This window comes from Pyrus communis, chromosome 2 (assembly GCF_041283825.1).
Source record: "Pyrus communis isolate YQ-2024b chromosome 2, ASM4128382v1, whole genome shotgun sequence".
NCBI classification, from domain to species: Eukaryota; Viridiplantae; Streptophyta; class Magnoliopsida; order Rosales; family Rosaceae; genus Pyrus; species Pyrus communis.
In genome coordinates this window covers 19,076,290-19,089,404 of record NC_142566.1, presented here as the reverse complement: position 1 = coordinate 19,089,404, position 13,115 = coordinate 19,076,290, and the positions used below count along the sequence as shown (strand labels likewise).

The 13,115-nt window shown below is 38.9% G+C and overlaps 2 protein-coding genes across 6 annotated transcripts; both read left to right on the top strand.

The window, feature by feature from the left end:
* Positions 1-4,349, top strand: LOC137747159 (CDPK-related kinase 5). The gene is made up of 11 exons (XM_068487190.2): positions 1-953; positions 1,460-1,590; positions 1,688-1,729; positions 1,865-1,973; positions 2,232-2,310; positions 2,396-2,692; positions 2,771-2,883; positions 3,066-3,173; positions 3,254-3,316; positions 3,411-3,578; positions 3,781-4,349. Exons 1-11 carry the CDS (start codon positions 396-398, stop codon positions 3,919-3,921), a joined length of 1,809 nt encoding a protein of 602 aa, XP_068343291.2. The 5' UTR covers positions 1-395; the 3' UTR covers positions 3,922-4,349.
* Positions 4,350-5,168: 819 nt separating this feature from the next.
* LOC137748571 (uncharacterized) lies at positions 5,169-9,078 on the top strand. 5 transcript variants are annotated; one of them, XM_068488740.2, is made up of 10 exons: positions 5,169-5,465; positions 5,688-5,805; positions 5,974-6,035; positions 6,124-6,175; positions 6,277-6,382; positions 6,613-6,711; positions 6,803-6,917; positions 7,065-7,620; positions 7,706-7,782; positions 8,570-9,078. In XM_068488740.2, the coding sequence occupies exons 1-9, from the start codon at positions 5,228-5,230 to the stop codon at positions 7,719-7,721; spliced, it is 1,362 nt and encodes a 453-aa protein (XP_068344841.2). In that variant the 5' UTR covers positions 5,169-5,227; the 3' UTR covers positions 7,722-7,782; positions 8,570-9,078. The 5 variants fall into 5 exon arrangements, with proteins under 5 accessions (XP_068344841.2, XP_088541635.1, XP_088541637.1 ...); XM_088685509.1 differs by having other exon boundaries at positions 8,567-9,078; XM_088685511.1 differs by having other exon boundaries at positions 8,532-8,668.
* The last annotated feature ends 4,037 nt before the right edge of the window (positions 9,079-13,115 follow it).

Genomic DNA, 13,115 nt, shown 5'->3' with positions numbered 1-13,115 from the left:
AATCCGTAATCAAAATTAAATTAAATTAATTAGTTTTAGTTGCTCAATAAATAATTAAAAAAAGCTAACGGGTCGTCGTTTTCCTTTTTATCGCTTTCTCTGTGGATTTCTACCCACGCTCTCTTCTTCTTCCCAAGTGCCGGAGACAAAAACCAACTCCCGGAAATTCAAATTTAAAAATCCGAAAGAAGAAAACGATTTTTTGGAAACGATATATATATATATATATATATTTTTTTTTTGCTTTTAAAATCTTGAGAGTTTTGGAAAGTGTTTGGGGTTTTTGAAAATTTTGATCCGGGAATCCGATACCCAAACGCGATGCTCTGACCTCCGGAATCGGGAGTTGAAATCCCCAGACACGGTCTGTTTGGGGAGGAATCGCCGATTACCAAATGGGTCTCTGCACCTCCAAACCCTCCCCAAACTCTCGTACTTACTCGCCGCAATCCGGTTCCCCAATAACCAAGGAGAGCTCCGTTCCGCTGCCGAACGCCGCCGGAAATGGGGAAAACCCTAGAGGTGAGAAGGCTGAGGAGGAGAACGTCAAGAAGTCTCCGTTTTTCCCGTTCTATAGCCCCAGCCCGGCGCACTACTTCTTCTCCAAGAAGTCTCCGGCGAGATCTCCGGCGAATGTGAGCTCAAATTCGACGCCGAAGCGGTTCTTCAAGCGGCCGTTCCCGCCGCCGTCCCCGGCGAAGCATATAAGGGCGGTTTTGGCGAGGAGGCACGGGTCTGTGAAGCCGAACCAGGCTGCGATACCGGAGGGCGGCGAGGTGGAGGGCCCCACTGGCTTGGATAAGAGCTTCGGATTTTCCAAGCATATTGGGAACAAGTATGAGATGGGAGAAGAGGTTGGGCGTGGTCATTTTGGGTACACTTGTAAAGCTACGTTCAAGAAGGGTGAGCTCAAGGGCCAGCAGGCTGCCGTCAAAGTCATCCCCAAGGCCAAGGTTTGCAATTTCTTAGTTTGAATGGATTTACTGACCAATTAAGCTGTGAATTTTAGTGGGTTGTATGGATTTTGATGATGAGTGACCTCTGTGATTTGATATGAGTCCTTCATGCTTTTCGAGTTTTCGAGTACATCGTTTGAATTGGATCTGCAGGCAGAGACTTGAATTAAAGGAAAGAAAAAAGCGATTAGGATGCGTAATTGTATACTCTCTATACAATAGAGATGCATATTAATTTGCAAGAATAGTTTTTTGTGGATGAGTAGGTTGAAATTTAGTCCTGATAATGTTGTCCACGGTCTAACTATGAATTGGTGAAATTATTTAGTTTGTCTCTAGATTTGCTAGTTTTACCTTCATCGGGAAGCAACTTCTGTTGTTTTGGCAGTTGGTTTTGTTCCAGTACCTTTCTATACTTTGTTTTCTGCTGTTTTCTGGATTTGTATATTTCGATTGTATTACTCGTCGTATTTTCTGATTCTGTTTTATGCTTTTGTTGGTAGATGACTACTGCCATCGCAATTGAGGATGTGAGAAGGGAAGTGAAGATATTGAGAGCTTTAAGTGGACATGACAATCTAGTGAAATTTTATGATGCGTATGAAGACCAGGAAAATGTCTACATTGTAATGGAGTAAGTCCTGATCGCTGCATTTTTCTTGCTCATGTTCTTCTGTTTACTTAACCTTCTTTCTTACGGATTCTGTTGTTCAATTGTCTGTGTTTTTCAGATTATGTGAAGGAGGGGAGCTCTTGGATAGGATACTTGCCAGGTATTTTTTTTTGGTGCCTGTTAGAGCTCAGAGCGAGTATCTTGAATGTGTTATGTTTTCGTTGTTCTTGATGAACTGGGAAGTGGTTCGATAGCAACTGGTGTCATATTAAGTATGTTCCTTTTCCTTTTGCAGGGGTGGGAAATACACAGAAGATGATGCAAGGACCGTTATGACACAGATATTAAATGTGGTTGCGTTTTGCCACCTCCAAGGCGTGGTGCATCGGGATCTTAAACCTGAGGTAGGATATATGTTTTCGTCTGGATTGAATTAAACTTGATGCGATACACTGAAAGTCGCTAATATGTGGTAGATGTTTACATTTTTTAAAGGGGAGAATATATCATTGCATGCAATTGCTTCCCTTTTGTTTCTTTTATCTCCTTTGTTGTCTAGTAAGAAGAATAACTGCATTTTTCCTCTTCCAGCCTCTGGGTGCTGTAGCTTTGCTTTCTTTTCATTTATGTATACGTATCTAAGCACTTAATTTCTGGATCAGAATTTTCTGTTTACGTCAAAGGATGAAGATTCACAGTTGAAGGCGATAGACTTTGGATTGTCAGATTTTGTCAAACCAGGTTGGTTGACAGTTCTTCAGTACATAGTCTGTACTATAATATTTGCTTTGGCCAATAGTTTCATATGGTTGAATTGTCCTTGCAGATGAGAGGCTTAATGATATTGTTGGTAGTGCATACTATGTAGCCCCCGAAGTTCTGCATAGGTCTTATGCTACAGAGGCCGATGTCTGGAGTGTAGGCGTGATTGCATACATTCTTTTGTGTGGCAGCCGTCCATTTTGGGCTCGAACTGAGTCTGGCATTTTTCGGGTTGTTCTAAAAGCTGATCCAAGTTTTGACGAACCACCTTGGCCATCTCTGTCCACAGAAGCAAGAGATTTTGTCAAGCGACTATTGAATAAAGACCCACGGAAAAGAATGACTGCTGCTCAAGCCCTCTGTGAGTGCCTTATTCACTCTAAAAATTGTGAGGTCATGGTTCTATTATCAAATTTTCACATACTACTTTCTATTGCAGGTCATCCATGGCTTAAAAATTCTAGTGATATTAAAGTGCCTCTGGATATATTAATTTTCAAACTCATGAAGGTCTATATGCGTTCATCACCTCTCCGAAAAGCTGCTTTAAGGGTGTGTATATATCCATTTTCAATTGAAACTATATACTTATATGTTTGTGGTGACTAGTAGAGGGTATTATTCCTTCAAATTCTGTCTTGCCACCCTTTTCTGTGCATCAGTTTGCTTGTTTGTTTTGTGTTTAGTAATTTCTAGTAGCTTATTTGGTTCTCTCAACATTGGCATTTTGGCAGGCTCTTTCCAAGACATTGACTGTGGATGAGCTTTCTTATTTGAAGGAGCAGTTTGCGCTGTTGGAACCTAACAAAAATGGCACAATAAGCTTAGAAAATATTAAAACGGTGTGTTTCCTTCAAAATTTATTTACCTTTTAAACTTGATCTACGGTTAGCCATGTTCCTGAACTTCTTAATGTTATCAGACATTGATGAAAAATGCAACTGATGCAATGAAGGAGGCTCGAATTGCTGATTTTCTAGCATCGGTAGGTGCCTTGACTCTTGAATGGGTGTGGAAGGTTATTTTATTTGGTATGTTGTTAATTCTTATTAGTACATTATTTTTCATCCCTTTGGCAGCTTAATGCATTGCAATACCGAAGGATGGATTTTGAGGAATTTTGTACAGCTGCACTGAGTGTGCACCAGCTTGAGGCTGTTGATCGATGGGAGCAACTTGCTCGTTCTGCCTATGAAATTTTTGAGAAGGATGGCAACAGGGCTATTATGATTGAGGAACTGGCTTCGGTATGTGTGGATGCATGATAATTGTGCCTTTCTTTCATCTATAGTTGACTGATTGCTCCTACCATCCAATTGCTTTCTGTATCCACTGATTCACTCTCCCCTTCCTCGTAGTAGTTATGCACTTGGAAAGAACATTAAATTCTTCGTCGTGGTATAAAATTTTCTGTCCACTGATATGTGGCATTATGTGAACGTATTTCAGGAACTTGGCCTCAGCCCTTCCGTCCCAGTTCATGCCGTTCTTCATGATTGGATTAGGCACACTGATGGAAAGCTAAGTTTCCTTGGATTTGTCAAATTGTTGCATGGAGTATCTAGCCGGACTGTGCCAAAAGCTCAATAAAAGTTTTGATAAGATCCACGGAGTGTAGATTGCCCATGTGGTCCTGACTCGTGACCGATAAAACCATGGTCTTGGAAGTGTGATTAAGTTTCCTGAATGCAAATACTCTATATTTTCACAGCAGCTGCAATTTATAACCGAGCGAATCGTCATTTGATGAAGCTTCGGCATTGTGTGTACACTTGGGACTAGAGTGATATGACCCCTCTGCGTGCGCGTGATGAAGCTATCAGTCGTGTTTTTCCACTGTAAATTTGTAGTATTAGTTTAGTGTGTCTAGTTGCAGATTAGAATAGTTCTCTACTTGTTTCTAAACGATCGCACTTCGATGTTTCTGACATTAGAGGGGCGGGACATGGCCACAATTGGGTTGTGCCATCCCTCCTCTTGTAATACTACTATTTGATCAGCATCATATCTTTGTTTAACTTGCCTATATCTTTCTCCTAGCCAAAATTTGATACAACGGCTCGTCTGAAACTGCTTCTTCACAAAAGCATTTATGTTTGAAATGACAAAAGCACTTTCAGTAAAAGTGCTTAAATTAGAAGCGGATTGAAATTTTTAATAAGCATTCAAGTGCTTCCGATAAAGCATTTGAAGTGCATCTTTCAAAAAGAGTTTTCTAACTTATTTTGTCAAACATGATTAGAAGAGTTTGGTGATTTAGAAACGTTTTAAATCATTTTAATAGCACTTTCAAACTAGACTAACATCAATAAGATGGACTAAGTGGTGACAATCATCTATGCATGTGCGGGTGATCGTCAATTTCTAATGTTTTGTAGTGCAAGATTCGCATTGCATGCATCACCGGCTATTAGCCAATTACATAAATAGTTGTACTTAGCATTTCTTTAATATAAACATACTCGTTAGCTCTGGATCACCAAAGTTCCAACCATAAACAACTCGAAGAAGGCAAAGAGAGCTTCCACTTTTTAACTTTCTACTTTTTTTTTTTTTTTTTTTTTTTTTTGGGTGAAAACCACTTTTAACTTTCTTAAAAGAACAAAAGAAATATTTGACTATCAAAGTGCTTATGCACAAGGAGCTTCCCGCTAAAATTCAGAGTATTGGGCTGCTGCAAGGCCCACAACCTGTTAAATGGCTTAAGTTAAAAGTAACGGTATTTATGTTTACTGTAGCAAAAGCGCCTCATATGGGCCCCCAGCAGTTATTATTAAATTTCCCATTTTATCCCTCCATAAAAATTTAAAATTTAAAAAAAATAAAATAAAAAAATTGGTATCTGAATTTCTGAAACGGTGTTTGAAATATTTGTTAGTTTTTGAGTTGAAAGGAAATGGCAGGGAGGGAAGGCAAGCGCGCTTTTATTTGTATCTCTTCGTCTTCCGAAGAAGAAGACGACGACGGAACGGAAGACGGCGACTTTGGAGAAGAAGAAGATGACGACGATGAAGACGGTGACGGTGACGACGGCGGTTATGATGATGAGGAGGAGGAGGACGACGACAGCGATGAGAAAATTGAGGAGGGCGATGACGAGGCTCTCTGCAACAGCGTAATCCGCTCTCTCCAAGGTTCGTTTTTCGTTGAGAAATTTTTCGAATTTTCAATTTCCACAAGCGTTTCTCTGTCTCGATGCTTTTTTTTTCAGCTGCCGATGTTCGAAATGTTTGATTTTGATTTCATAAATTGAGTATCTGAGTCGAGTTTGTTTGATTGAGTGTTGATTAAGAACCCTAAACCCTGATTAACGCAATGCGTGTGATAAATTTGCTTTGAATTATTGTGTTTGGCAGAAGGGAGTGATTTGGTTTCTTTAAATCTCAAAGAGTGCAAGGCGTATTTGCGGAGGCACGGCCTCAGAATCTCCGGAACCAAAGCGGTTTGTATTCAGAGAATTGAAGAGCATTGGAGGTGAGTTCGTTCGAGTTTCAAGTCATTATTCAACTCTTTGTTACTTTCATGGCATGTTTGCTAAACTGTAATCGGAAGTTATTTTGCTAAACGATCGGGAATTGGAGTAGGAATGGTACTGATTCCATATTGATTTGGTTATTGAATGATTGCTTCTTATCATTTTAGGTTGAAGGATGGAAATGGGGAAGCACTGTATCCGAGATCATCCTTCGTAATTAATTGTACAGGTTAATATCTTTCTTTACTTTCTTAATTTGTATCATTAGTTCTCCATCTGTGCACCATTTTTTGCTGAAATTTTGCAGTTCATTGCAGGTGATGTCTGTAAGGGAGATGTCGTGCTCTTCACCCAGAAAGTTTATGAGAAGTATCCACTTATCCCGGTTCTTTTAATCTCATAGTTTTGTCATGTGATGCTCGTTCTTCAATTATTTTGGTAGTGTAATTCAAACATTTGATTTCAAACAGGTTTGACAAAGTGACAAGGCATGGAAGGGTTCTAGGGAAGAGAACTGTTGCTGGCTGGGTTGTTAAAGAAAGCTATGGTGCAGCCAAGCAGCAACATACTTTTACGGTGAGGCTTGAGGCTGAAGGTTCTCTTCTGGCTGTAAATTTAAGTTTATTTTGGGTATACATGTTGGAAGTTGGCAATATTCTAGGTTCATATATAAAAGTTAAGAGAGTAGGGTCAAGGAGAAATGAAGATTTGCGTTTAAGTAACCTGTTGTTTTGTATTGTAGACTCGTAGTGTACTGTGTAGTTGTTTGTGACTCTTTTAACCAACCACTGTTCCTGATGTGCAAGGTTGAAGTGCTATGGAGCAGGGGAATAAAGAAGCTGTGTCCACTATTTCCTTTGCTTGTGAAGGGTCGTAATCTCTACAAATTGAGAACATTTAGACAGGTAGCTGTGAATATTGTGTCTTTTATTTATTCTTTTATCTTTAAAGTATTAAGGTTTTGGTTGCTTGCATGTTTTCTTGACCACCGTTTAGCGTTGGAGTAATGAAGCTGAAAGATCAAAAGTGCTTGCTGAGAAGCACCGACGAGGTGAAGCAGCAAGGCGTGTTAAAGCGAATAAAAAATCAAGGAAGTGGACTGAAAATGGAGGTATTAGGAAGAAAACAAAGCAGTTTACTTGCATGTTACTTCTTTTACATCATCAATCTTTCTCCTGCTCCAGCTGTGAGCGATTGTTTATGTATTTCTTTGTTTTAGATGGGGATTTTTATGTCATGATTATGTCTTAATGATAAGGTGGGAAGCGTCGGAAACAATCGCATTCTACCAGACCAAATCAAATTAGAAAGAACAATGAATCAGAGAAGGGGAAGCATTTTGACAGACTCCAAAGACAGACATCCTGTGGATCTGCAAAGCATAATAGTTTCTCTCAACATCAAGCAGCCCTACCATCAAAAGAGATGACGAGTAAAGCCTCTCAACCTTTTAGGAGGCATCAAAAATCAGCACGCCCAAATATTGATAGAGTCCCCGCTCTTCATTCTCAGTCTGTCCCTCGTATTCCTCACCAATCTCAACTAGAATTTCAACACAGAAGTGCACCTTTCCAGTCTTTCGGTCATGTCATGGGCTCCACTTCAACCATGTTGAGATATCCTGTGACACCTAATTTTGATACATTTATTGTACCTGACTCACAATTTCATAGGCTCAATAACAGCAATTGTAGCCACCATGGTTATATAGATCCTGGACACAATATCACGAATCGGAATCACTTATCTGGCGTGAATGTCGGCAGGCCATTTCATCCGTATGTTTCAGGAGCTGAGACATATGGGGAATGGAGGTACAGGGTTTGCTCTAGTCTACAATAGGATGTTATTACTGAAGCTCTGTATGCCGACTTATTTCTTCTCCTTGGGTTACTACAGGACAGGGCACAGATGATTTATGCACCTATTACATTCTCAACTGTTGGAATTAGTTTCAACTCGCAGCGTTTCATTCGGTAACTCCTTTTCCTTTTGACGATGATCTGTTCATGATAACTCTGCAAGTTGAAACTACAATTGCATCCTTGTGTGGATACAATAATTATGTGTCACTATTTTACATGTGGGGATTGTTTCTCAAGCTTCAACCTATAATTGTTTTCATATAAACAACTATTAGACTGTTATTTCATTGATGTATGTTTCATGTGTGCCATGAATGTATGTACCTACTACCTATCTGCGCACATTTTTAACTTGAACCAAAAGTACTGCCTTCGCCACCACACTCAAACTCCAAAACCTTTCCTTATTAATGTTTTAACAAAAAAAGAAGAAAGGGTACTCTTTTATTCTCCTTTTCTTTTCAGTTCCGAATTATATCTTGTCAGTACACGCCTCTTGTATTCCATGTACTTGACTCAGATATTCTTCAGTTTTATGTTTCCTTCATGTTGCAGGTTCCTTAAAATTAACATTCTAATGTTTGTAGAGTGAACCATGGCATGATAAAATCTGGGATTGCTGTGTGAGCGTACGGAGTTGAAGTTTATGCGTGTTTCCTTATACGTTGATTTAGCATTATGTTTTTTCTTCATTCCCAAAGTCTTCAAACACCCGCTTTGTGGTTGAACAAAAATTTTCTTCATTATAATTGTGCGAGTTACTATTGGTAGATTGAAAGTAGTAGTCTTTACAATTGTAGTTGCTTAGTTGCTATTTTGCCTGTTGCTAGAGAAAGCATCAATAAAGCATTGTATTACAGTGCCAGATTTTCATCTTTCGCTGAAAATGACATAGCAGGCGATGACAGTGAGACGAGAGGAGGGTTTTGACTGCGAAGGCATACTCGGTGCAGCCATGAGATGAGGTGCACGAAACTAAAGATCACTAGAGTAGCGGTGTGGACTTTTCAAGGTGGCGACTGTATTAGTTTTCTTTCTTTTCTATGGCAATTGGTGATGGGTATAAGTTGAGAATCGTAGCTTTGGTGTAATTTAGCCTCGCATTCCTGGTAGCTCCAGTACAAATGCTTGATGCTTTCCAAAGGTAGTTAGGTCTCTTTCTTCCCCCGCCCCCCAACCTCACATAGGGGCGGGACCTGTTGACCGTGGGTATGGAATCCACGTGCAGGTCTCACCCCTTGTGAGAGTTGCATCAGGGAATAAATTGTTTTGTAACCAATGCAACATCTTATTGGCATATCTGTTCAATAGATATTTGTCTTGTGTTCGAAAAGTGAATTGTTCATCAAAATAATGTTTGTCATGTGATGAATTAATGGCAATAAAGAATGGGTAAATTACATTTTACCCTCTCAGGTTTGTGGTCGATTGTAACCTCATATGGCATTTTAAAAACATTTACTTATCATTTTATTTCAATTTTATACATCCGTTAGAAAATCTGTGAAGTAAACCATTAAGTGATAGACGTGATAGATATGGGATCCACGTTTGTGCTAACGTGGTTGTCAAATTTGTGCCATGTGGAAAAAAATAATTCTTCTTTGTATTTAAAAAATAATAATTTAATCATAATATTAAATACTAAAATAATAATTAATTAATGAAAAGTTCAAAAAACTTAAAAAAAACCCTAAAACCCCGACCCACTCCTCCCTCTTCACCTCCCTGACCCACCTTCTCCCTCTCCTCCACTCTCTTCACCTACCCTCCCTTCTCTCTCCCCAGAGACACACTCCTCCATCTTCACCTCCTCAACCCACCTTCTCCTTCTCCTCCACTCTCGTCACCTCCCCTCCCTTTTCTCTCCTTAGATCAACCTACACCCAACCCTAATCCCCAAAATTTTATTAGCCCCAATTTTGGGCATTGGATTGAGTTTTCGTGGAAGGACTTGATTTAAGGCGGCTAGAGTTTGGAATTGAAGGTCGGATAGGAAATTTGATAGGGGTGTTGAGCCAAGTGTCGAGGACGTTGGAGTTGTTGATGGAGTGAGAGTTCTGGGCATCGAAGGGGGTGAGGCAAGTGGCGGCGTACGAGTGAGTTATTGGAGGGAAAGATGTTGCAGCGAAAGGAGAGGAGGAGGTGATGGATCTCGCCTTCACCTTCGTCTCCATAAATGGGCTTTTTAGGGCTTTAAAAAAAAAAAAAAAAACTTTTCTTTAAATTAATTATTTTAGCATTTAATATTCTGATTAAATTATTATTTTTTAAATGTAAAGAAACTTTTTTATTTTGTTACGTGGCACAAATTTAGCAGCCACGACAACATAAATATGGATCTTATATTTGCTACGTCATCATTTAACGGAAACGGATGTACGAAATTGAAATATTTTAAAGATATTGTATGAGGTTACAATCGATCCTGAACCTGAAGGGATAAAATGTAATTTAACTCTAAAGAATCTATAATACATTAAGCATGCCTACGCAAGAAATTCTCCTTTCAAGAGTCCGTTGTAGGTAAATTTGGTGTTGCATCAGAATGAAGTTCCCTAGTAAAAATTTTGTAATGATTCATACCGAATGATTATAATAAGACGACAAGAAACTTGGGATAAATCTTTAATAATTTGAACTACTGAGTGGTTTGATTTTATGTCACTGTCAAGTAACAAAAAGTAATCCTGACCGTTCGTTTCTAGCTCACTGGATAGTCTAAACTGTAAAATAAAATCTGAGAAATTAGATTGGGGTCACGGGATTTGTAAGAAACGTGGCGTGTCAACAGTGGACGGAGGTTGCTATAAGGAACTTTTGAGATGGGACATTTTGGTACAGTTGTATTGTATGTACCTCCACCCTTTCATATCTGTCATATCTGCATCAGTAGTTATGAATCATGAATGTAAATGTATTGCGGGCGTTGAATGCATTAGTGATTAGAATTAAATTGCTCGTAGCATAATTCACGTTCACTTGTATACTGGAAAATGGATTAATAGAGGTGGGATGGTTCAACGTGTATGGCCAATTACGACAGTTGATGTTATAGGAACTTTATATGCATCAATAGTTAGAAATTAGTATCATTTGCACAATTTTTTTTGTTATAGGAACTTTATATGCATCAATAGTTAGAAATTAGTATCATTTGCACAATTTTTTTTTTCTCTTTTCTTGACGAGAAAGACTGATATGAAACGTGTGTTATCGTCAATGTAACATTTTTTTTCCGATCAACCAATGACATGTGTAAGTTTCTCAATACATATTATTGTTCAGTCCACTAGAGTTTAAGATTCGATCTCTCATACAATGTTGTCGCCACCCGCTACAACTGACATCTCCAATGCAATGTCGCCACCACCACCCACCGCAATTGACTTACATCGTACCCTTTTTTTTTTTTTTTTTGGCAAAGTGCCACTTTTATTACTGACCAAAAGCAAACAAAAATACAACTAAAGGCCCAAAGCTAACACATGGACGAGCAAACAATGGGCCAAGACAAAACAAAGTACAATAGGGCCAACCAACTGTTGCGGCCCAAACACATAGACGGATTTACAAACTCTAGAAGCATCCATTGCAACTGTTGTCGCCACAGCAACCTTGATTCGTCCAATTCCTCATCCACAGCCGAGTATCTCCTTTTCAGACGTAGCATCCTACCCCGATCTGCTTCACGAGCATAACCACAAAGAATGGATAACTATCAATAGCACAACGAAAGCCAGCTATCAGGATGAAGTCTGTGGAAGCCCACGAACAACGCTGCCGGTAAAGGCAGATAATCAGGAGAAGGTGGTGGTGGTGGTGGTGGTGGTGGTGTTGGAAACACCCGAGCCGGTGAAAACACCGAAGCTCTACACACAATCTCCACGATATTCATGGCTGGAAATCGAAATAATGATGAACTAAGAAGAGGGACACCAACTGGGCAAGAGGGATAAACCATATCTGGGTTAAAAGAAGGGGGAGAGTGCAGTAGAAACAAAGAGCAGAGGAGAGAAATAGAGAAAGGAGGAAATGGCGACCAACCCCAGCCGCGGCTAGGGTTGGCGTCACGGGGTTTTCTTGATTTTTGAAGATTCACACTAGAAGGTGAGAAAGACTCTCAGTAGGAGAGAAAAACTCGCACTCAAAGAGATTGTGTTCGGTTGACAAGAGTGGCGGTTAGGCCAAATTTGGCTACTCTTCCACTTCCGGTATTCATTTGGCATTTGAGCCAAAATAGTTTATAAGATTGACATAACTTCTATCCTTGGTTTCTGAGATTTGAAATCGATAGATGAAGTCTCTGAGTTTGTCCACCATCAATCATTTTTGTCATTTCATGAAAAATCTATGTTAAGCAGAACCAAAACGACAAAAGTACCCTTAAGTTAATAAACAATGAGCTAAAATGATTTGACAAAATTTAAGGTATTTTTATCATTTTGGTCTTATTTAAAGGAGATTTTTCACGGAATGACAAAAATGATGGATGATGGACAAACTCCAAGACCACTTCTATTGATTTCAAATTTTAAGAACCAAAATGAAGAGTTATATAATTTCATGTACCATTTTAGCTAACAAAATTTATTTATTTACCTCTTAGGCTCTTGTATTTAATATCTTTTATTTTCAATAATGTATTTCACCTCATCAAATTCGGTGGTACGGTACAAAGGATCAGGATCCTCTCCTGATCTAAGGATGAGGATCTTCTTGATCAATGAATGTGGACCGTTAGATGAAAATCAAACGGTTATAATTATTATAACTTTAAAGGGATCTCCCTGTTTGTAGCCGTTAGATTTTCATTTAACGGTCCATATTCCTTGATCAGGAGGATCTTTATTCTTAGATCATGAGAGGATCCTGATCCCGGTACAAAATATATAGATTCAGAAACTAATTTTTTTTTTTTTTTGTGAAGTAGTATTTCGGAAACTTTAGGAAAAGGAAATCCAAGAATTTGTGTGTCCTTAGCTGGGACACGAAGTCGTAATATTGTCCATGGAACCAGTGTCCCTAGCCTAGTACGCCACTCCCCCTACCTTTTCCAATTCCGTGCCTTTCCAACTAGATACTTCATATCCTGGCCGCACATACAAAATGCAAAATTCTGCATCAAGCCGACAACGGATTCACCTTCAATCTTTCAATCGTAAAACATCATTTCATTTGTACTAAAAATAAAACCGTCCTTTCATTTATAGAATGACCGTATCATTTATGGAATGACAATCACACACATCAAATCTCTTCAATTACATTAATGATAGTATTATTCACATGGTCGTTTTTATCTGTTACAAACTTTGATTAACTTTTGGTAATTGATTTTCTTCAATTCATTCTATTCGACGGTTAAAAATTAAGAGAGCGTGTAAGAAGTAAAAATAGATATGTGAATAGCACTACCTTGACATTTTTTTTTTTTTTTTTTT